At 41.6% G+C, this 22,989-nt stretch overlaps 1 protein-coding gene across 1 annotated transcript in view; it reads left to right on the top strand.

The window, feature by feature from the left end:
- LOC111657038 (uncharacterized) overlaps window positions 1-22,989 on the top strand; it is a 115,246-nt gene that overhangs the window by 30,200 nt on the left and 62,057 nt on the right. Inside the window, 2 exon segments of the mRNA XM_087174744.1 lie at window positions 20,773-20,886; window positions 21,916-22,002. Of these exon segments, the coding sequence (XP_087030870.1) occupies window positions 20,773-20,886; window positions 21,916-22,002 (201 nt within the window).

The following is a 22,989-nucleotide window of genomic DNA, read 5'->3' as shown; positions in this document are numbered from 1 at the left end:
CTTGTCATCCTCATCCTCCAGTCATGGCATTTAAGTCTTTTCTTGTCTTTCAACCTTGTTTACTTCCTTCATGTTCTTCACTTTGATTGTGTGTGTGTGTCTGTGTGTGTGTACACCCTCAGTATTATTAGTGGCGTTTCAGAGCAGGATGTCAGCTGCTCTTATTGCTTTGCAGCATTCTTCAAGGTCCACTTAAGTACAAGGCTGCTGCTCTTGTAATTCTCCAAGCTGTTCACACTGAGGAGGTGAACTGAAGAGAATGAGAGAATGATTCTGCTGAGAATACAAACTCATTTTCTTTAGTGTATAAGTAGTTGAATATAAATATATAATACTTGACTTTGCCTTTAAAATATAAGGACATGACCCAGAATTTTCCCCCTGTCCACATGTGAATTGATTTGTTGCAACTAGCTTTGGCTGACCACCATTAAACCTCACTTTTCCATTATCTTGAGCATTGAGGTAGCTAGGAGAACAATATCATAGGAGGTGGGTGTCTGAATCTCCAACTATATCATCTCTAATTGATAGTTCACGGAGCCTTTAATGGCAGCCTTGATCAGCACAATCTATGACCACATAAACCTCCAAAACATAGTGGCTGTAAGTAAAAGTAGTGGCTCACAAAGTATACCTTTTAAATGGAATAGAGTTACCAGTAAACTTGAGTACAACCAGTAAAAGCACTTTTTAAATTTTCTTGTTGAATAATTGTTTGTATGTGTGTTGTGTGGTGATCCAGGTGCAGGTGGCCACATGTGCTTTTGGGCAGCTGGACCTTCAGTGATATGCTTCTGAATGTAAACTGTAAATCTGTAACGTCAGCTTTAAACACTGTCAGAGACTGTCCTTAGGTAGACTACATGTCTGTCACCATGATCAATGAGGGAGGTGGGACTTCGTTGTAAGGCTTACGTGTTTTTATTACGAGAAGCAGATTGATTAAAAGAGTCCCTTCTCTGTCAGTGGAAGTTGTGTAGCTGCCTCACTGCAGCTCACGGAAAGAAAGGAGAGGTAATGACTAAAGACTTCATTTTCAATCAGCTGTGAAATTCACATGAGTTCATTTGCATAATCAATTCATGAAAACACAACTTAATTGACAGCAGGAGAATTGTCAAATTGTTGCCCTGATAATATCAGCAGCGCTGCTTTTAATAAATGAAATAACACGGCCATTGAAGCCTATTTGCAACTCCTTTTGTTACTTATAAAGCAAATAAATTGTTCTGGTGTTATCTCATATCTCATATCGCATATCAGAGATAATTAGCTGCGGAGAGGAGATGCAGCTCTAGACGGGAATGCTTACTGTGTCTAATGAACAAATCCATGTTCACGTCTGGCTGTCTGCTTATACTGAAATAGACAAAGAGAAGAACTGTTTCAGCTGTATGTGTGTTAAAATGTGTGTGTGTGTGTTTAAATGTGTGTGTGTGTGTTTAAATGTGTGTGTGTGTGTGTGTGTGTGTGTGTGTGTGTGTGTGTGTGTGTGTGTGTGGTCCATTTTGGAAATCACCTTATCTGATTTTCTTTTTTCAATAGTCTGGTTTATTTTTTTCACCATGGTCCATACATCCTCCTGTTTCCCATCTCACTTTGTTTTTGTCAGAGCTCTGCATGTCATCAGCAGAAAAAGGATTTTGCATGGGGGAATAAATGAGTATGTGTGGTTTCCTACACTGGCAACACACAATGCGCACGGCTGCGCACATGTGCAAAGTATAACATATTGTAGAAATTGATTTACCACAAGTCAGTTCACCCTCAAAAGTTGTTAAGTTGCTCACCCGTTTATAAATGAACCAAACAACAACAGGAGAGTAGGAGGAGTATATATCAGAGAAAGCGATGCAGAGATCTTTCTTAGACCACTGTGTGGCAGGGCAGAAGTCGTTCACCGATCTGAAATATAGAACAAATGTTACCATGGTGATGATGTCTGTGATGATGAAGTTAGATACTGTATGTAACAATCCAGGCCTCAAACACAAGAAAGCTTTGGCCATTAAACTTGAACTGGCCTTCACAGGATCCTTACAGCATGGATCAATGTCAACAGCGGACCAGTCATAAAGAATGCCAGCAGGTCAGGTGAAATGATCAAATCCACTTCAACCTTGAAGGTTAAAAGGGAGATTTCCTAGTTGGTGGTCCTGAAATCTCGCACAGGAAGTCTCACTTCAGCAGCAGGGCTGTGCCAGTATGGATTTCTTTTGCGTAGTTAACTAAATCTTATGTTTATTGGAACTTAGTCTGGAATGTGCTGTATGAAACATTTCCGGGAATATCTACATCGCAGTTGATTATAAACAACTTCAAATACAAGCTGTGATGTGGGAGATGTATCGCAGATTTGACCCATGCTCAAACTATAAGAGCCTGTCACCTTACATCATCTCCTGAACATAGTTAAAACCAGGATAATACACAACCGGGACTAGTGTGTATGTAGAGACACTAGTTAACGGATGATGTTGAGGCATGACACAGAATGTGTTAGATAAAATAAAATTTGTAATAATTAACTATTATAAAAGTATTATAGTTGGACACTTTACCTCAGGCTTTGCAGCCAATCTCCGACTAAACTGAAGTTTGTCCCTAAATGCACTGACCTGCATGAGTATATCCAGTGGTGTTATGGCATTGACAAGATGCAGAAGTCAGTTTGGTGCCAATTTCGCTGCAGACAAAAATGGAGAAGTTCATTTTGTGCATCTTTGAGTTCCTGAGTGCTTTTATTTATTTTTTCCAACCCACTTCAGATTAAAACAATCCCACGTCCGTATGGGTTAGGGTTAGGGACATGTCTCCCTTCGTTCTGTCGAGGCTTTCGTCATATGGAAGTGACCGTGGTTTCATCTAAACTGAGTTGGAAAAACAATAGACGCCTCCTGGGTCATGTAACTCTGCGCTCAATCTTACTGGGACTTGTGATGATGACGAGTTTTACAGTTTACAGAAGTAGCATAGTTAACTGTTTTGTAGGATTGTATTTTAATGATCTTCATCCTGTGCGGAAAAACTGCAAAAACTGTAGTGCATATGGTTGTGAAACCAGCACCACAGTGGTTGGGCCTCTAGAAAATAGCTGTGTTAGGAAGTGTTATGGTAGTGTTGCTAAAATCTCAGCTCCAGCTGGTCAAGATTACGGGGAAAAAGTAGCGATGACAGTAATGAGCTCAACCTCACAGAGGACATCACAGTGTTGTGGTGATGTGGTGACTGTCGCAGCTCTGTTTGGCAGGTTACCAACCTTTTATCCATCATTGTAGATTATTTTAAAAACAGCTATTGTCTTCTGAGGGATTAACACTGGCACTGAGCGAGGCTGTTTCTCTCTTTTCCACTGAATGCCAATCAGTAAGCGCAAACACAGGAAAGTTAAAGCTGTCAAACGTGCCCACTGCCACATTCATGTTCAGTGTATGATCCACTGAGACGGCTGAACGGCTCGGTGGGGACGGATGCTGGTGACAGTGGGAGGAGTGATCTGCATTTAAATCAGACATTTGTGTTGGCATGTTCACCGCTGAGCTGTCTGGCTGTTTGCATGGCATGGGGTAGCTTGTGTTACCATGGCTACAGAGCTGTATGTGTGCACATCTAATGGAGAGAAATGCTCCTGAAGGGATGTTCAGTGTAAATTTTGGTTAATCTCTATCTCTTAATTCCCCCCCCACCCCACCCTGCTCCCCGCAGTAACAGAAAAAGTACAGTGTGAGGTGTGATATAATTATTTTTCAGTGGGCCTACTTTAGTAGACAGAGCATCTGGCTTTGTCTAGGCGCACTGGATCCATTCATCATTGTTATTCCAGCGGACCCCAGGGAGAGGACGCAGGACGCAGGCGGTATAAGTAGTAACTGGGTCAGAGAATTGAGAGCGTAAGCTGAATCCTGACAGGGCAAGAGTAGATGTGTGTGTATGAGTGTGTGCATGTGCTGAGATGCTGCATGTCACCTCTGCTGCATGACACTACTGCATGGCATGTAAAGACAAATATATGGTATAGAAATATTTGACCAATATACGATGATGGCAGCATTAAATCTGGCTTTTCTCATGTTGGTCAATTATTTGACATTTGGTAGATGAGTTGTGGTGGATTCTGTGACAGCTTTACTAACCTGCTTTCTTCCTTTTTTTCCCTTTATCCCTTCCTTTCGTCTTACTTTTTTCATCTTTGCCTTCTGCATAAACATATTTTTTATTTTTGTGTTCTTATTTTTTTATCTTAATTTCTCTTTTACGCCACTCTTTCTCTCTCTGAATGAATCATCTTATGTTGACACACTTATTTTACTCTTTCTACTCTTCCTCCTCTTCTTCCCAACCGCTGCCCACACCATTCTTTTACTCTACCTCCCCCTTCTCTCCCTTACTTTTCTTTTCTCCCCTTCTCTCAATCCCCACGCTTCAGAGGACTAGAACCCGCCTCCATCACCATGCCGACTGTCAATCAGCTGTGCTTCCGCTTCTGTGCCCCTCTCCCCTTTCCCTGTGCAGCGTACACACACACACACTCACACACTCACACACTCACACACTCACTTTCTACCCACGGCTCCTTTGATCCAGTATGAAGGAGAAAGGCTGAGGTAGTGGGCAAGAAGCCACATTGGACATTCATGCACACAAACACACATGTGCAGACTCATGCACACACACTCACACACACTCACACATGCACACACAGCCATGCCATGCTTTCCTGACTTCAGCACACGCTGTTCCTCCAAATAATGCGCTGGCACACTGTGATTCACTCTGCTGGGCGAACTGGGTGTCTCTGACACACACACACAGTCACATTTGAAATTCAGTTTGTATTTAATTTAGTTTTTGTCTGTAGTTCGTTTTGGCCAAAGATGATAATATTATTCCCACTGTGTCCAATGAAATGTTCTCTCTTTGTCTGTTTCTTTCTGATCACTTATTTGCAAATCAAATATATTTGTCCAATATTGACAAAAAGTATATCGAGATTCAGTTGAAGATTGTGTTTAAACAGCTGCTGTGACATAAGCAAATAAATCAAATGAAAAGCATTTAATCACACTGAAGCAGACCCAGACAGTAAGTTCATACACACACACACACACACACACACACACACAGACAGACACTGGGAGGCACAGACACCATCCAGCAGCCAGCCCTCGTCCTCCTGTCTGAAACCTCTCAAACTGACTTCTCAGTGCTGCCAGCCTGATCCGTCAACATGCAGCTAACCAGCACACACACACAACACACACGTATTTACCCACCAAAGGACTATTTGTATTTTTGTCAAAGATTATTTTTTCTCCTGTAATGAAAAGCTTTGGTCACCCCCCCCACACACACACATTTCTAAGCCATCGAATCAGGACTTTCTGTCTGCTTTGCACTATTTTCCTTGTTTCTTTAAACAAATAGATGGAGGAGTAAACACTAAAGCCAAACCTCTAGCAGACAATCATTAATGTAAGGAATGTAAGAGATGTCCCAGGAGTCTTTGCAGTAACGTTTTCAATTGATATTGGTAGGTATATAAGCCTCAGTTTATCTTTACGTTTCAAATTGTTGTTTATTTTATTAGCGTGTCTCAATGAGCCGTCACTAATAACTTTATGTTTGTTGTGTCTGTTGCTTTATTGTGTTCTTATATATTTATATATGCAATAAATTCAGTCAATCAAACACTGAAAACTGACTTGTTAGGATTTATTATAGAGATAACAGGGAGTTGTTAGCCACAAGCTAGTGTAACAAAGTAAAGAACTGGGCCTCATTCACAAAATATGAACATCCTTGAAACATATTGGTATTTTGGCATCTTTTTTTTTTTGTTTTTCTTATACAAAATAATGGAAATCATGAGGAGGTTTGTATCAGACTATTTCTTGGGTAGAGCTACTTTCTCCCCAAGAAATAGTCCTTTTGAAAACTGTAGACAAAGGGTTTCATGGATTATCCAGAGAAACCAGAGAAACGTATCTGGAAAAGATGAGTAGGATTTTGATCTTTGATCTTTGTTCTTTTACGTCTACCTGCCTCACTAACCAGCACCTGTTGGATCAGCTGGAGCCATGCAGCTCTTCCTCCCTACTTTCTAAAGGATTTTAGTTTTTTTTTAAGCTTGTTTTTTAAATTCTTGAGTCCAGCAAACACAGCAGTATGTTGGCAGTAATCTCACAGACAGATGCATCAAAAACTTAGCACAGTAATCTGAAACTTTCTGTATAGTTAAACGTGTGTTTGTGTGTGTGATTTGGGTGAAGTGACCCTTTAAACGAGAGCTGTGAATGAGGCCTAGTAAGCTTCTGTGGCGAACAAGTCATCCACCAAATAGAATGAGAATGTGAAAAGTGTAATGAACACAACATCTGAGCATTATTAGCGGTTTTCTCAGTTTAACTCGTATGAAACTCGTCGGATCTTCTGGAGGCCGTGAATGGACAGATATTTTCAGGGGTCAGAGGTCAAGGTTAGCTACAGACACAACAACAGCTGAGCAGATTTGTCACCCTGTAGTGTGAAGCACTGTGTATTTTTTATGGATTTTGACTGTCTTATTTTTATTAGATGCATGGAAAGTTCATACATGTCCCACAGAGGGTTTATTAGTTCCAAACAGTAACTCAGTGTCTTTTTCTAGATGTCTCTCTGTTGTCTGCCTGCACCTTGTGCTAATAAACCAAGATATAACACACACTTACCTGGCTTTGGGTTTCTCTTTCTTCTTCTAACCAGCCTGAATTAAACCTCTTATCTGATGTCTGACTGCTGCTCTCTCCCTCTCGCAGCTCCTTTCTGTTTCTGTCCATTGCAGCATTTTATAACATGTGCAGTATTATTTCCTGTTTCAGATATTCATATACCTCTGGAGCTTTCTAAAAGAACAAGACGCTTAGTCATACTGGCTGTAACCTTAGGGGGGCGGTGGATTTTTACAGTGTAAAGCTCAGAGATTAGTGTGTGCCTCAGGGAGGAGATTTTCTGTTGCTTCTGAGGGATGTGCCTCTTTGGGTACAAAACACATTACGTTATTATTCTTTCCTTTTTTTGGAAAAAGAACAAAAAGAAACCACAAAATTTCTCCTCGCATTTCTAGTGCTGGCTTAAAAATACACAAAAGGAAATAAAGGGAATTGTGGCTTCTCTAAAGATGTTTGGCAGCTCTCAGTATTTTATAGCTTCTCTTTCAATTTCACTGAGTGACTGTCTGGGTACAAACATGAAAGGAGATGTGCCTCAGGAAGCACAGAAACTCATCTGCTTTTTCCTGTACTTTTCATTAATGCTCAGCTACACTGAAGAAAAACCTTCCCAAACTAGAAATCCTCCAACAAGTCCTCCAACCTAAACAACAAAATAGGTCTGCTGGACGGCCTTTCACAATCTTCACAAAGAAGACCTTTGTGAGCATTTTCTGTTGGTACTCCTCTGTGATTAAGGTTCAGCTCATTTTAGCACCTGAACAATAAGACTACTTGATGAAGGTCAGAGAAAGATTGTGATGATGGTTAGAATAAACTTCAATGTGTTTTGAAAGGAGACAGTAGCCAGCAGCACTTCACTGTCTGACCTCCTCTCTAAGAGGTTTTGAAATGCATTTCCATTTTCAATTTGTGCATAAAATAAACTAAAAAAAAGATAAATTTGATTTAAAAAAAGAGAGAAAAAAGGCTGAGCTGGAAAAATATGTGTATTGATAAAAAACAAACTATGACAAAGTGCATACGTGAAGCATGTGACTTAAACGTCTTTAAGCTTCTATCAAAGAGGTGAAAACATCAGATCTGTGTGGACCAATGACAAGACTGTGATCTTTCTTAAATAAGCACATGAAACAAACATATGCTAATGCCATATTTCCATCACATCTTTTCACACAATATTCCATCATGGATGTATTAAAGGAACTCATGTAATACATCCATGTTTTCCATCGTTCGAGGTTTGACTGGCGCTCTTTAAGTTTTCAACATCGCCTGTGTCTGGTTTAACAGAACAGGAGAGTTCGCGCCTCCAGCCTCTAACAGTCATACAGCAGGAGTGGATGGAAACTCATTAACTGCACTTTCTTTAGCTGACTCTTTGAATATACGGTTAAAGTGATATGCTGCATTATTTCCTCATAACTAATAACGTTCATCTGCATCTGCAGGTCTACATTCAGTAAATGGAGCTTAATAGTGGACCTTTGAGAATATTTGATTATTATGTTAAGTAAAACTGGGTTGAAACAACATTCTCACCACAAAGTCCATTTAGTACCTGTCCTACAGCTTTCAGTATCACATGATCTTCATCAAGCAGATGGAGCTAATAGGAAAAAATAGGAGGAAAGTAGTTTTTTATTTTAGACTAATGTTGTCATTTTCATGGCAGTGACAGCCTCCGTCTCGTGGGACTTAGACACATACCACATGAACTCATTTTTCAAGCAAAAAGCGTTTGCTGTTTCCAGCTGCCTTACATATACGTTTTCCTATTTTAATTTAAATCATTGTAAACTGAATATCTTTGGGTGTTTGACCGTTGCTTGGAAAAAACAAACTCACTTCTACTACTACTTCTACTTCATAACATTTTATATATTTTAATTGCTGAATACAAAAATAATCAACAGAATAATTGATAATAAAGCTAATGGTAAGTTTCAGCCCCATTCAAATCCACTTTGATACTGAATGACCTTGTTGCGATGACTCCCAGAAGAGGAGCTGTGTGTTGCTCAGGCTTTACGTCCAGAGATCATGCTGACCCGTGCACTGCTCTCTGTCAGCATGTGTGTCTCTGCATGTGAGAGTCTATATGGGGCAGCCTGTCCTACTTAGACTCAGAGAGCCGTGGTGCGGGGAGGAAAAGAGGGGGAAATGAATTGAACAAGTCCTCGGTGTAAGCAGATGTGCTTCTCAGTAAAGGGATCGTCCCGTACCTTTATGAACACACGCCACAAATACACACACTTACGTGTAGGAGCATCGCAACCCCAAGAGTGCCTCATCCTCAACAGCTGTTCTCATACATTACCCTTGAAGAGGGCGAAGAGGGCGAGTGGAGGAAGTTTCAAATAAAGCAGGATTTAAAAGACAGGAGGGGGCGGAGACCTGAGGAGTTGTGTACATAAAGCGCAGTGCAGTACATTATGTGCAACTGCCCACACACAGTGAAGACATGTATGATATATGAAGACCTTGAAGTCCTGTCATGGCCGCAGCATGCTTTATCCATTATTGATCTTGACTATATAAAGTTGTTACATCATAGGCTCAAGAGGGGAAAATGTTAAACAACACGAAGTTGGTGCAGAAGAAATATCTCAACAACTATTTGATGGATTTCTATGAATTTTTCTACAGGTGTTCATGGTTCCCAGAGGATGACTCCTACTGAATTTGGTGTTGCCCTGACTTATTTATCCAGTGCCACCAGCGGATCAAAGTTTTCACTTGTTCAGTTTAATATATAGCAGTGGCTGTTTTAACGTGAGACACATCAGTTCCAACAGTAAAACCTTCAGGAGGTTCAGATGAAGGTTTCAGGAGCCATGTGAAGTGTGTTTGGTGTCCAGACCTTTACTCTGACGTCACCCTCTGGCCACTTTTTACATTATTTCACCACGACTCCTGGTCTTTGTTTTCTTAACAGTGAGTGTTACATCCTGCAGAGCCACAGTCTTGCCTGTAGACTTTGTGGCACCACTGCAGAAAGACTTTTTTTTTTTATGCCTCTGCACCGGCATTGTGTTTTCAGGGTGTCTCTCTGTCCCATTCTTGTGAACACGATATCTCAGTCATGCCTCGAGGGAATTTCTTCAAATTTGGCACAAACATCCATTTAGACTCTAGGATGAACTGATTAGATTCTGATGGTTAAAGGTGAAAGGTCAAGGTCACAGTGGCCTCACAAATCCCAGTTTTGGCCTTGTGAACACAACATCTTGGGAACTCGTCAATTGAATCCCTTCCGAGTCGTCACAATTGTCCGCTTGGACTCAAAGATGAACTGATTTAGATTTAGGTGGTCAAAGGTCAAAGGTCAAGCCAAACCTCCAGACTTCATACAGCAAGTATGTGATTCTAGATAAACAGGGATGTAACCTGAAACTAGTCTGAGTGGCGAAGGCAGACAACTGTGAGGTGGTAATTCTAGTTTTCATCCAAACAGTTCAAAATTTTGACAATAGTTTGTAGCAAATATGTAAAATGAACAATCTTTGTAGGAAAATCAGCCTTTGAGAAGTCAGACTCGCCCTCACCTACTTTTCATTATGTCACCTTCTTATTTGATTGTATCACCATGACTCTGAACTTTTAGCAGAGCTCGTCACCATCTTTGTCTAATTTGATAAACTCTTGCTGTCAGCCGCTTTTACTTGAAGAAGTGATGTGGTAGAAATGCCGGATAAATCTCCTTTAAATATTCATGATGCAGCTTTAATCCCTGAGCCTGGAGAAAACCTAATTCCTCCCTCACTGATGCCTCCTCTGTAGACGGAAAGCTTTTCATCTGTGTGAGTGTTTCTCACATGTGAAGGTGTGTGTGAGCTTGACTCTCAGTGCGTATCCTCATGTACATGTGTGTGCATGTTTTTGACTGCGCAAATCTCTTCCTCTTTATTCTCATGACAGAATATAGTGTGTGTGTGTGTCTTTGTGTGTGTGTGTGTGTGTGTGTGTGTGAGGCTTCAGACTTGCCTTTGAGCTTTAAATGTGAAATGCTCTGAATGGGAAACATCAACTGGGCAAGTAGTGATTCTCCTCCTCTCTGCTGCCCTTTGAAGTGTGCACTTGTTCGCTTCATCTGTTGATTTGACAGGTACTGACTGCACAATCCCTGCTGGTGGGGGCTAAATGCAGTCCCCCTGCTAGGCTCTGTAGAATGAACTGTGAGCCATGACACTGAGGAGAGCTGGAAAGCATGACAGCTGGAATGCAAATACTGTATGAGCGACAAAATATCGAGCGTAGTCAGAAAGTTCAGCTCCTGAGCCCTGCCAATAGAAACTAACAAACACTGACGTGAAGACGGCCAGGAGAAAGTGAGGGTGGGATTAAAATAGCCACAGAGGGGTGGCCTCAGTGTTATTTTCCTCTTTCCAGACGGACAAACACAGGCTTGTTTCCAGGCAAGGACAAGGAGGTGTAGGAGATACAAATGGCATAATGGTCCTGGATTCAAAGAAAGGAAGCTAGGATGGAGGGAGAAGGAGGTTGTGTGTGTGTGTGTGTGCACGTGTGTGTGTGTTAAAAGATACCTGCAGGTCCTATCAACCACCCACCGCAGAAACATAAACACACGCACACTACAGAGACATTGTCACATCCAATGCACCTTGCTTCTCTACTGTCTGTCAATGCACATCACCCTCTCACACACTGGGTTAGTGCCGTCACTGCATTAGCCTCCTGACTTCTCAGCCACCCCCCACCCCCACAGCCTGCTCTCCTGCTCTGTCTTACACAGCACACACACCTGCCGTGCTTTCATTTAGGAACACGTTTGAATCATGGTGGAAAAGAAAAAGCAAAAAGTCAATAAATGTTTTGTAGCTGAATCAGTCAAACACGGCTCCAGGCCGTATCCATCCATCCATCTCTTCATGTTTTTCTACCCAGCTCATGGCCACAGCCTGTCCCAGGATGCATTGGACAAGAGACAGGGTAAATGTTGGCCTCATGTCAGTTTGTCTTTCATAACAAAGTAGCGGAATGAAAGAGCCCAACCACAGGGAGCACAAAAAACAAGCGTCCCTCTTCCACTGTCGTCCTAAGAAAAAGTGTTGCAATGCCTACTCACCCAGGACACACTGATTCATGGAGCGATAGATGAATAAATGAACAGATGAATATAGTCTTGGGTTGATATTGCGATATTTCCCGCCATATGCAATATTTTTTATCCTATCCATCCCCCGCCCCCACCCTGCAAAAAATAAAATAAATAAATCCCCCGCCCCAGCGATAATATCCTAATATCAGCAAACTGATTACTCTTCTAATAAAATAGTTGATGGGATCAGGTGGCGTTTTTCACAATAAATGTGAAGATGGATTAACAGCAATACATTTATGCACGATGGCACATTATGGTACATGAAAAATTCAACACACTTCTTAAGAGATCAGCACAAGCACTTAATATTCAATATAATACATAAAAAATAATACATAATTTAATGATAAATAATATTTGACATTTGTTGTTTTGTGGGCCATGTCTCTAGAGTGGATCAAATAAATCAAAGGTGAAAGTGTAAACTTGTGCAATATTAATGTTTATCACAGTGTTGATGTCTTGAATATTTATCCTGATGATACGACTGTCATTTTGTTTTACTTCATCCATTCAGCCTGACATTGTGTTCTCGTTGGACCGTTTCTTGTCGGGGGTGCATTTTGCTTTGTTTTGCCCTAATCAGTCAGTAGGGGGTGACATATCAATCTCACCAATTTATTTACCTCTTGTTAATTAGTTTATAACAACCTATACACCTTTATTAATCGTAAATTCACTTGTCACAATATTTCTGTTGGTTAGCCAGCTACACATGATCAGTGTTAATCCTGCACTCCAGAGGGCCCCAGGGAATTCTTTGCCCCAATTAGCAGACGCTGCAATTTACAGATGTTCCCTGAACACATCACATGCAGGCAATGGGTAGCTACAGCCCACATCATCAGGGGCCCCACTTAGGGGAGTTTTAAAGCAAAAGGAGTGCACTGTGTAGTGTCTTTATGGGAGGTTTAAGAGTGTAAATAGTTATTCTAAAATGTGCCAATATGAGGGGCCATCTGGGGCCCCTTTACCCCTTGGGAGCCCCAAACATTTGCCTGGTTTGCCTCCCCTGAAAGTGCACCTCTGCAAATTTCTAATCCTGCCAACAAAGCTCTGATTGGTTGATTATTTTCCAGCGGGCTGAAACAGCCGTCAACAGGCACAACACCAGCTCTTTATAAATCGCTGAACAAATCTGTGATGTGGGCAGGCACTGGGAGTTTTGGAAACAGGCAAATACGTCTGTTTTTTATTTCTCAATGATAGAAGCCAGACAGGCTGAACATTTCAGCCTCATCTGCCTCGTGCTTTGTCCGCATCAGTGCTCATATACATCAGTGCAGCATCAGAATTCCCTATTGAGGTGGACTGATAGGATACTCCGTAGTAGTTACATTAAATCCATGTGCACCAGCTGCTGCAGCAGGAGCGGTTAAAGTTCAACATTGGCTGAGTTTCTGGCTGGATTAAATAAAACTAGGCTAATCTTTGATCTTCTATAATAACTGGTCAGATCCATACGTACAGAACCACTTGAGCGAGACTTTATACTGGACTGGATGTCACTGAGGCTGAAGGTTCAGTGGTAAGGAAGGCCTCGACATATGCCAGAGTACAAGGGGAAACCCTTCAAGTTGTGTCTGGGCTTGTACCATGTGGTTGTCATTAAATGACATCTTTAACCTCAGAGACACTGTCAGGGTGCTTTTGTCTCTTCTCATCCCTTCTCCAGCTCTGTTTTCTCCCAGTGTCACCTCACCTCACCGTTACTCTCCTTCTTTCTCTCACTCTCTCTTTTCACACTCAGCTTTTACTCTGTTATTAAATTGATTCTCTTCTTTATATTCTTGGAAGGAATGAGGAATGGGACTTTTTTCTACCCCTACAAGGACATAGACCTGACTCAGGTCTAAAGAAAACAAATTATATTATAGCCGTGTACATGCAGACTGCCTGTCCAGGTAAAGGTGGACAGAAAGGGAACCTCTGGCTGATTCAACCCGACTCACCGTGCATGATTAATGCCCTGTCATGGCTGAATCAAGAGGACACTCTAGATGCAGAATAGCACTGTGTCCCCTCAGTGAACCGTCACTCTGCATCTGTGGTCCTGCAGTGGCCCCGACTCGTAGTGTCTATCCCAGCCTGAGGAGCTGAGGCTGAGGCAGAGGAGCAGGGAGAGGCTGGGGTCAACTGGAGGACAGCTGCGGGACTTCAGCCTATCCTGCCGGCTCATCCCAGATTAGACAGTTTTGGTAAAGCAAACCATAGGGCGCCATGTTGAATCTAGAATAGAAATAGACTGAAAAAAACAAGGTTTGGTATTTAGCTCACATGGCAGTAAGCTGTAATGATAATCAGACGAACCAAATCGATGGGGAAATGGTCCTTTTCTATGCAGTGTAGTCATTTATAATGTTAATGTAAAAGCTGCTTGATGTATACATCATGAGTTATGTCTTGGCTTCTTACAGATCCAAACTAGGCCATGGCCTCTTTCCAGAAGGAAACATTTCCCACCTGATGAAAGAGGCAATATATATTATACATATATATTCTAACTCACAGAGGAGGGTTCAAGGAAAAGTGGTGTAACGACATCGGCCTTGTACGATGTGCTTTTCTGCACAACAGAGGTTACCCTTGTTTGCCACTGGATTACTAATGTGTCTCTTTTTTATTTGGCCCCTGGTCCTGTGGTAGCCCTGACCCAGCCAGTATGGTTCATCTGTCCCATCTATGAAAGAGGAGAGTGGGGCAGAGGCTGTGCAGCTGGAGGGCAGAGACCAGCCCTCACAATGTCAGCTAATGAGAGGACATAAGAATGGAGAGCTAGCTGGACCAGACTTCGGCTGAGTAATGATCAGCAACCGCAACTACTGTGCAGTTTAGTTTAGATTAATTAGCTAATAGCTAAATTAATATATAGATTAATTTAGCTATATTAGTCTGTATAGCTAAATTAATAGTTATCATAGGACATGTTAAGCTTAGGGAGCTATTCACTGAGTCTGGTCCATTTTCTGTAGCACAAGTTTCTTGTGTTTACCTTAAATAATTGGTGCCACACATTTTGAATGTGCAGTTTATTTATACTTCCGCCTGTCGCACTTGTCACATGAGCACAAACTAGACGCAGGGTAGAAACAAATAAGGATGGGTGGAATTTCCTTAGTAATGATTCACATGGTGAATTTTGCATAATGTACATCCTCAAGAAAAACAACAGGACTATAAAACTCTCCTCTCTTCTGCTGTTAGTTACTCTTATTAACAGAATTTTTTAATGGCTGTTTATCTGTTGAAACCAAAAATATTTCCTGCAGAATCTTTACAATAAAAGCCTACAAGCAAGATGGGATTGTGTCCACTGGAAGACTTTTAATGTGAAATGTCTGCAGGAAGTGATGAGTTTCACTGCTAGTGTCATTGAAAAAAAAGGCAAAATAGGACACCTAAAATCATTTAGTCAGTAGCAACACTTTTCTTTTAAAAGAGAGAGCACCAGCAGAGTTTCACATGACTGTTGTTGTATTAATGGAATACAGAGTATTTGCAGACACTGTGGCTCCGTACATTGTTTAACATTCAGTTGTGTTAGGGCTGCAGAGTCGGACTGAATGAACTAATTCTACGTAAGTTTAGCACTTCAGTTTCACCGTTTCCAAAAGTTGAATTAAAGACTCAATGAAAACCTCAATGATCTGCGAGGCTTAAATATTTAAATGAGAAAATTCCGAGGAACCTTCAACCTCAGCGGAGGTCTACTCAGAAAGATAAACACCTGTGTGTGTATATTTTATGAATAGAAGGGGGTGTGGTCATAGCTGCAGCGTTGCAGATATGGAGAGGTAAAAGTTGTAGATAAAGTTGGGTGATTGAAGGTAAATGTTTGGGATCAACTAAAGAATGACTTGGTCGCTGCCAAGTGGAAAAAATCTTGCTGATAACTTTGCTATTTTTTTCCCTTGATTTTAAGCAATTACTATGAAATGAGTCATCACCCACAGGGACCGAAAAATATGCTCAAGCTTGATACAGTCTGCAGCCAGCACTGGATTTGCATGCAATTCCTCAGAAACACCATATATGGTTTTAAAAACCAGACAAAGTGATGAACAAGAAGCAAAGATTTTAATCCCAAACAGCCCGGTGTAATCAGCTGGTGAAAATGTCACAGGAATAGAAAGTGTAAATGTAGCCTGAGTCATATTTCAGATGGCAGGGATGTTATCATAACAAAGTCTGAATGGCAGCGTTCCTCCACTAACCTCCACACCACCTCCTCAGCTGATCCTGGATCTGCTGCTTGTCCTCAAAACAACCCTCACAAGGCTCAAGTGCCACTTCCGCATCTTGAGCATGCGTGAGTGGGATTAGGCAAGACCAGTGTGTGTGTGTGTGTGTGTGTGTGTGTGTGTGTGTGTGTGTGTGTGTGTGTGTGTGTGTGTGTGTGTAATCCAGGTATTAGTCATGTTGTGGGGACCTGGATCTGTCCACACAGTCGCATTATGGAGAATTATGGGGACAAAAGGCAAGTCTCCATAATATAAGTCATTAGATTTTAATTTTAAGGTTTTAAGGTTAGGTTAAGGCAAGTAGTAGTTATGGTTAATGTTAGAGTGAGTAGAGTAATGTCCTCTGAAGTCGTGCAGACAGGACTTTGTGTGTCTTCCCTCATGTTCTGTGTGCATTTCTCTGTCTGTGTGTGCTTGAAGTGTGTTTGCACGCCTTACTGTGTGCTTGCATGCTGCTGTGTGCGCATTTGTTTGTCCACATTAGTGCAGCCACAGCAGAGGAGCTGCGAGTGTGAGTGTGTCCTCAGACCCCTCTGAGACGATAAAGTTCATCCGTCAGACTGATAGCTGCTCCAGTCTGTCTCGCAATACTTCGTCCTCATACTGAGGTCAGCAACCTCCCCCCAGCAGCGGCAGCTCTTACATAATTTGGGGATTTAGTCCCACACTGAACACAGGATCAGATTTTTAATTCTTAGTGGCTGAGATTTTGTGACACTATCTGTTAGAGGGCGAAGGTCAACTCCTTGTTTCCTTCTAGGATAATTGGGGTTACATCAGGTCATCAAGTTTGATCCACAGATATATGTTGGAAAAAGAGAAGTTTAAAGCTTTAAAATCTCTCTAATATGAAGCATCTGTATGTTTCTTTTCAGCAGCCTTACTTCTGCCAAGGCTTCTCAGTAGCTTTTTGATAGATAATCAGAGACACTGCAGCGGGACCAGGTGGAGTTACATGACCTTTACACTTGTTGGGTGGATGTTTTTTTTCTCAAGAATGTGGTCACACTGTACAGACTGCATTTACACCTGATGATCTGGTGACAGTGAAAGCTTAGACCTTCAAATTACATTAAAACTGCAATGTGTTCTGCATGCATTGCAATCAGCATTTACATATATGTTTCCTCATTCAAATATGATACCCACATACAAAATGCATGGCTAGATGGATATGGAGTCATTGTCTTTTCTACGCTATTAAGAAGGCTTGTCTCACTACATGTTTGTAATTTTTAATTTTTCATACATTAGAATCAGCAGCATTGTCACATATTGCTAGTTATTGCTTTAAACAGCAGGCCTCCATACAACTTTCCACATCTATAATACATCAACTTTGCTGTAGTAGCAACTTCATTTCACTGAACTCTTACTTCTTGTTTCTTGTATGATTTGTGAAAGACTGTTCAGTGATTTTTCAAAATTAAAACTCTCTGCACCACAAACTGTAGACGTGATAACAGCTTGACTTCAGAGAACACTGGTTTTGACATTTGAAAGCAGGCTAGTTTAAAGAAATACTCATAGTCTTCTCTTTTAATACATTTTTTACACCCAAGAATTCAAACGTCTTTCAACCCTGTGTGACCCATGTGATTTGAGTTAGCCAAAAGACTATTTTTCTGTAGTTCATGGATAGATGTTACAAAGTCATCCTTAAAAAGAATGTAAGATTAAAATGACAAATGTTATTAAAATAATTTATAACTATGCATAATGAAAAAGAGGCAGCACATTGCTGTTCTATAATAGAATAGACTGATGATCAGCGATGTCCACTTACAACCCGCTGACATGGGTCAGGCGCTGCATCATAACAGGTATTTTCATAGGAAATGAGAGAAGATCTTTGCAAGGATTTAAACTCTACACCACGGATCTGAAATTAGCCTTAGGAATCAGTCAGGCTGGTTACATATGGTGCTACAGAAGCCCAGGAGTGATTATCTTCTCTGTTCTAGAAAGACACAGTGGTTAAAGGTCCAGTAGTCATGATGACTGACGACACTGTAATAAGCCTCCTGTCGAGCAGTGACTCTCTACTAGGAACAATTCATGGGGCAGGCTCAAAAAAAAAAAGAAAAAGAAACACCCCCTCTCAAACACACACACACACACACATGCACACACTCACATTTGATGCATCACAGTTGGTCTTCCTCCCTCTTTCAAGCTGAGCAGTTCACCACCGGTACATTAAACACAGACCAGTGTGTACAGCATAAATCCAGCATGAAAATTTCTCTTCTGGACTGAAGTGACCTCCCATAAAATGTTTCTGAACTAGGGGAAGACCTTAGGAACAATAATATTCGCTGACAGAAAAAAGTTTAAGCCTTAAATTCATAAATTCAGCTCATTTTGGAATTTAATGCCTCATCTGATATTAATGATAAACTCCAGTGTACATGATAGAAAGACCAGTTCTGGTTTATTTCAGCTCGTTCGTTAGTTTCTACTGGTTATAACAATGTTGTATCAATAGTAATTCTGGTCACGCAGCAACAACACAGATACAACAATGTCCAATGGGGTAAGAGACATGAGAGGTGAGCAGCCGTATCTGAGTCCAAATTCCTCCATCCCACCCTCACCCACATAAGGTATTTTTGGCTAGCAGAACACTGATCAGTTTTTCCTACAAAGTATAAATGCAAACTTGACTGAAAAAGAGATCATGTATACGCATCTACGTGTTTATAATGGGACATATCTATCAAGGTGGTTTGATGAAGGGGTTGAGTAAGTTGTGCAAAGGATAGGAACCATTGATCTAAGCCATTTTTTTTTTAAGGCAAAACTGAAAGTGAGCCCCCGTGAAATGTTTGTGAAAATAACTCATTGTGCAGGAAAACCGTGTGAGCACAGTGGGTTGTAAGCTGAGCCAGGAAGTAGGTCTAGAAAGTATGATGGATGTTTTCAGTGGAGAATCTAGGTAACAATTTCATTCAACAAAGATCTCAGCAATTAACTTGCCGAGTACAATGTCATAACTTCTAAAATTATCCTTTTAAGTGCCACTATAAAAGGCATGTACTCTAACTCTCTAGTTGTGTCAACTGGGTCCTCTAACATGGCTGCTAATTTTGCCCAAAAGATGTTTTCTTGGAGTGATGGGGACCTACCAGACAGTTACCAGCTTTGAGGTTATGTATTTGTGTAACCTCCCTCCCTCTGATTTAAAAAAACACCCTCTGGCCAAAGCTTTAAATAAGGCTGTGATCTACCCGAGTCAACCCACATGGTTCAGTAAGGGCTGAAATGCAAATAGGGATACTATTAAAGGTTTTCATACCAGTGCCCCTGACTGCCCCTTCAAAGCTGCTTAGTCTGATTTCAGCACCTTGGACAGCAGCACAGCACAGCAGGGGAAACATCCGCCTGGTTTCCTGCAACGTTTCTGCTTCACTGGCTTAACCAAGAAGAGCAGAAGATGCTCGGCGCATGTTGTTTTGGCGAGGGGAGTCTGTTGTGACCTTGCACGTCTCCTGTTATTTCCCCAAATTTTTTGTTTACAAGGCAGAGAGAGAGACACAACGACAGAGGCAGACAGACAGAAATCGAGACAGCGAGGACGAGTGCTGCTGCACTAGTGTTTTTGAATCAATCAGTGACCCTGCCGACGGACTGTTTTCTGCATCCTGCAGAGACAGACAATGCACACCCCGCCATGGCCCCTGTGTGCGTCTGATACATGGAAGCGTTTGTGACTTTGGGTGGCGTCTTGTCTGTTCGCCTCACTGTCACCCTCTGTGGACGCTGCTGGGAGACGGTTGCCACTGGTGCCTCCCTCTTTCTTTCCTCCGCTCCTCCCCTCCCTCCGTTACTCGTCTGCCTCACTTCCTTCCTGTTTATTCATCCTTCCTTCCTTTCCTCCATTCTTCACTCCCTTTTTTCCTCCTTACATCCTTGTCTGTTCCCTCAATCCTCTTTCCGGCGTCTCTGTCATTCTTTGCTGTCTGTTACTCCTACTCCATCTCCCTCTCTCTGACCCTCGCTCGCTTTTCCCTCCTCTTCTCCCTCTATTCCCCCTCTTCTCCAGCCACATTAAATCAGCCAGTCGGGGTCCTTCCTCTGCAGTCCACTTAGGACCTCTGGTTGGAGACTGGCACAAGAGTTGAAGGGTGACTACAGGAGTAGAGAGGGAGGGGGTGGGCTGCGAGGGGAGGCGCTAGCTGGCGGGGCCTGGGACCTGAACCAGACAGACAGTGAGACGTCACACCAAACCCAGACTCCCTGACTGCGATTGCATTCTTGTGTGTGTGAGTGTGTGTGTCTCTCTTTGTGTGGCGATTGTGTGTGAGTGTGTGTGTGACTGGGGGTTCACAGTGTTAGTAGCTCAGAGCCAGCTGAGGCTGCAGTGGAGACAGACAGAGACAGAGGCACTGAGCAGCACATAGGGAACACCACTGCATGTTGAGTTGTATGGGACTGGGATATCTGCTTTTGGGAGGAAATTTGGCAGGTGAGAGTGCGTGTGCATGTGCGGGTGCATGTGAGCATTTAAGTTCACTATATAGAATTGTTTATGTTTTGTAAATGCCTGCTGCTTGGGGGGTAATTTGAGTGTGTGTTTGTGTTCAGCGGAGTGTGATTTGAACAGCCTCGTGTCATTAAATTAGGGTTGTACAGTAACACGTCATCAGCGAGGAGGGGGGAACTGATGTTTCGATGATCCATGTTGTCACTGCAGGTTGTAAGCTGACCTCGGGGGGACAGACATCAGCGTCACGCCCGGAGCCGCAGGGAGAGGTGCGGCCACTATCGTTTGACCAGAAACAGGCCTTGGCTACAGACTTTTTATCAGGTACGAAGGTCAACAGTCTGAAGTAACACTTCCGAATGCCATGAAAAATAAAAAATGCTACTTCTTCCATAATAGTGCAGCAATAGTTTTTCGGTGATTGTTATGGTGCTTTGGTGTCTTAACAGGCCATTTTAAGTTTTAAATAGGAACAATAACTGCTCTATAATTGTACTTATTGCATTTGGAGACAGCTGCACTTCATTTAGTGCATTTTCAGTGAATGTGAACGGTTGGATTTTGGAGAACTTTAACATAACAATTATTAACAGTGCTATGGAGTCAAGTCAGACTAGATCCATTAATCTTATGACTTCAATGACTTGTGACTTCACTTTAAACTTGAAATGAACCTTAATTGATATCTTCACCGAGGCCAAAAGTGAAAAATTACGGTAGAGAAAAGCTTTGAATCAGTCAGTAGCCAATTATGTCGCAGCAGAAGGGAAAGGTGCGTTTGGCAGTGCACACCAGCAGACAGCCAAAAAAAATGGCAGGATGTGAAAGAAAGCCAAGATTGTGACTTCCAAAGAAATGACTTCATTCCACCTCCAGGATGAATCGTAATTATAAAGACTTTTTATTTGAACAGAATCAGAATCAACAAGAATTTTGCAAAGGAATTTGCCTCTGGTTGTCTGTAGCTCTCAGCCAAACAAAGATAAATACTTACTTAATACAGACAAGAGGTATGAAAATAGATATATGAAAATGTAAAAACAATATACCTAATTTTCTGATTAGGTTTTTGATGTACAGTACTGAACTTTCTGCAGTTTCATGTTGTGATTTCAATGTTTTTCACCTCTCGTTTCCCTCCTCCTTGTCGTCTACCTCCGCCTCACCCATTCTAAATTATTAATGCCTTCGTGACTAAGCACCACCTCCTTCTCATCTATTCCTTCTCTTCTTTTTCTCCACTGACTACCTCATCCACCCATCCATCATCTTCCTTACCTCTTTTTCTCTTTTTCTTTTCTTCTCCCCTCTTGTCATTGTCTTTTCCATTCTTCCATGCATCCCTCCTGCCAGCCTCCATGGCAGGTTATTCAGATCCTCTGGGCTCTCAGACCAGCTCTGCCCAAATGATGGATACTGGCCTGATGGCAGCTTTCTCAGGTATACCGTCCGTTATTTTCTCAAACTGCCTCTCTGAAACACTGATACTGATACTCTACTATAATAATGGCAGACTCTAACTCTAACTCCAAAAACATCTTTGTAGCATGTATTTTTCACGACTGAAACTAAGTAATACATTTGCCTTAGGAAGGTGTTTGCTTGCATCAGGAGCACTAATGAGTTTGAATGAAATGTTAACAAATCACAGTTTTTAACTGAGCTGCTAAATCAAATATTGCATTCACCATTAATCAACAAGAGCCATTAGAGAAACTGAGCGAAACACCCTAATTAATTTCATTATAGTACTTCCTGTAGTAACACCTGTTGCCCATCCAGTGCCTTTATTTACATACTGATTAGGGATTTCTTGCTCTGTAAACATATTTCCTAAGCTTTTGACTTAATGATGGACAAAATACAAAACAGCCAGATGAGTGTTTTATACATTTAGGACATGATGTATGTGATGATCTGGTGTATAAGTTTAACAACCATGAGGTCCAGGATGTGGAGAAAAAAATGCTAATTGCAGAAAGTGCCATTATGCAGAACAGTGCTCTGGAGCCAGGGTTAAGTCTGGTATCTTATTCTGGGGTAGTGCAGTGTCTTTTGATGAAAATGTAAAATGTTTTATTTTACCTCACTTTTCACTTATTGCATGTGGGTTTCAATCTAAATTTTAATTTGACAAACTAAATTTGTTTTTCTTGCTCACCTGACATTATCTTAACTACCTGCATTCGCTCTACTTTCAGACTCAGATAATGGTAACAGCATGAGTGAGCAGCTGTTAACTCTTTAGAGGAGAAATAGTTTTTGCTTAGGTAATGTAATTTGACAGTCTTCGTTATCCCTGCATTCGTTCCTATAGTGAGCATATAAAATGAACACCAAAGATACCAGATTTAAAATAAAATTACTTCACTTCCCAGACTTCCACTTCAGTAGCTCTACATCAAGTTACATTATGTTAGCTTCTCT

Source organism: Seriola lalandi, unplaced genomic scaffold, assembly GCF_002814215.2.
Source record: "Seriola lalandi dorsalis isolate HSWRI2012SDOR001 ecotype SW California unplaced genomic scaffold, Sedor1 jcf7180002054378, whole genome shotgun sequence".
Taxonomy (NCBI): domain Eukaryota; kingdom Metazoa; phylum Chordata; class Actinopteri; order Carangiformes; family Carangidae; genus Seriola; species Seriola lalandi.
Note: the sequence above shows the minus strand (reverse complement) of the source record. Positions and strands in the feature narration are given on the sequence as shown.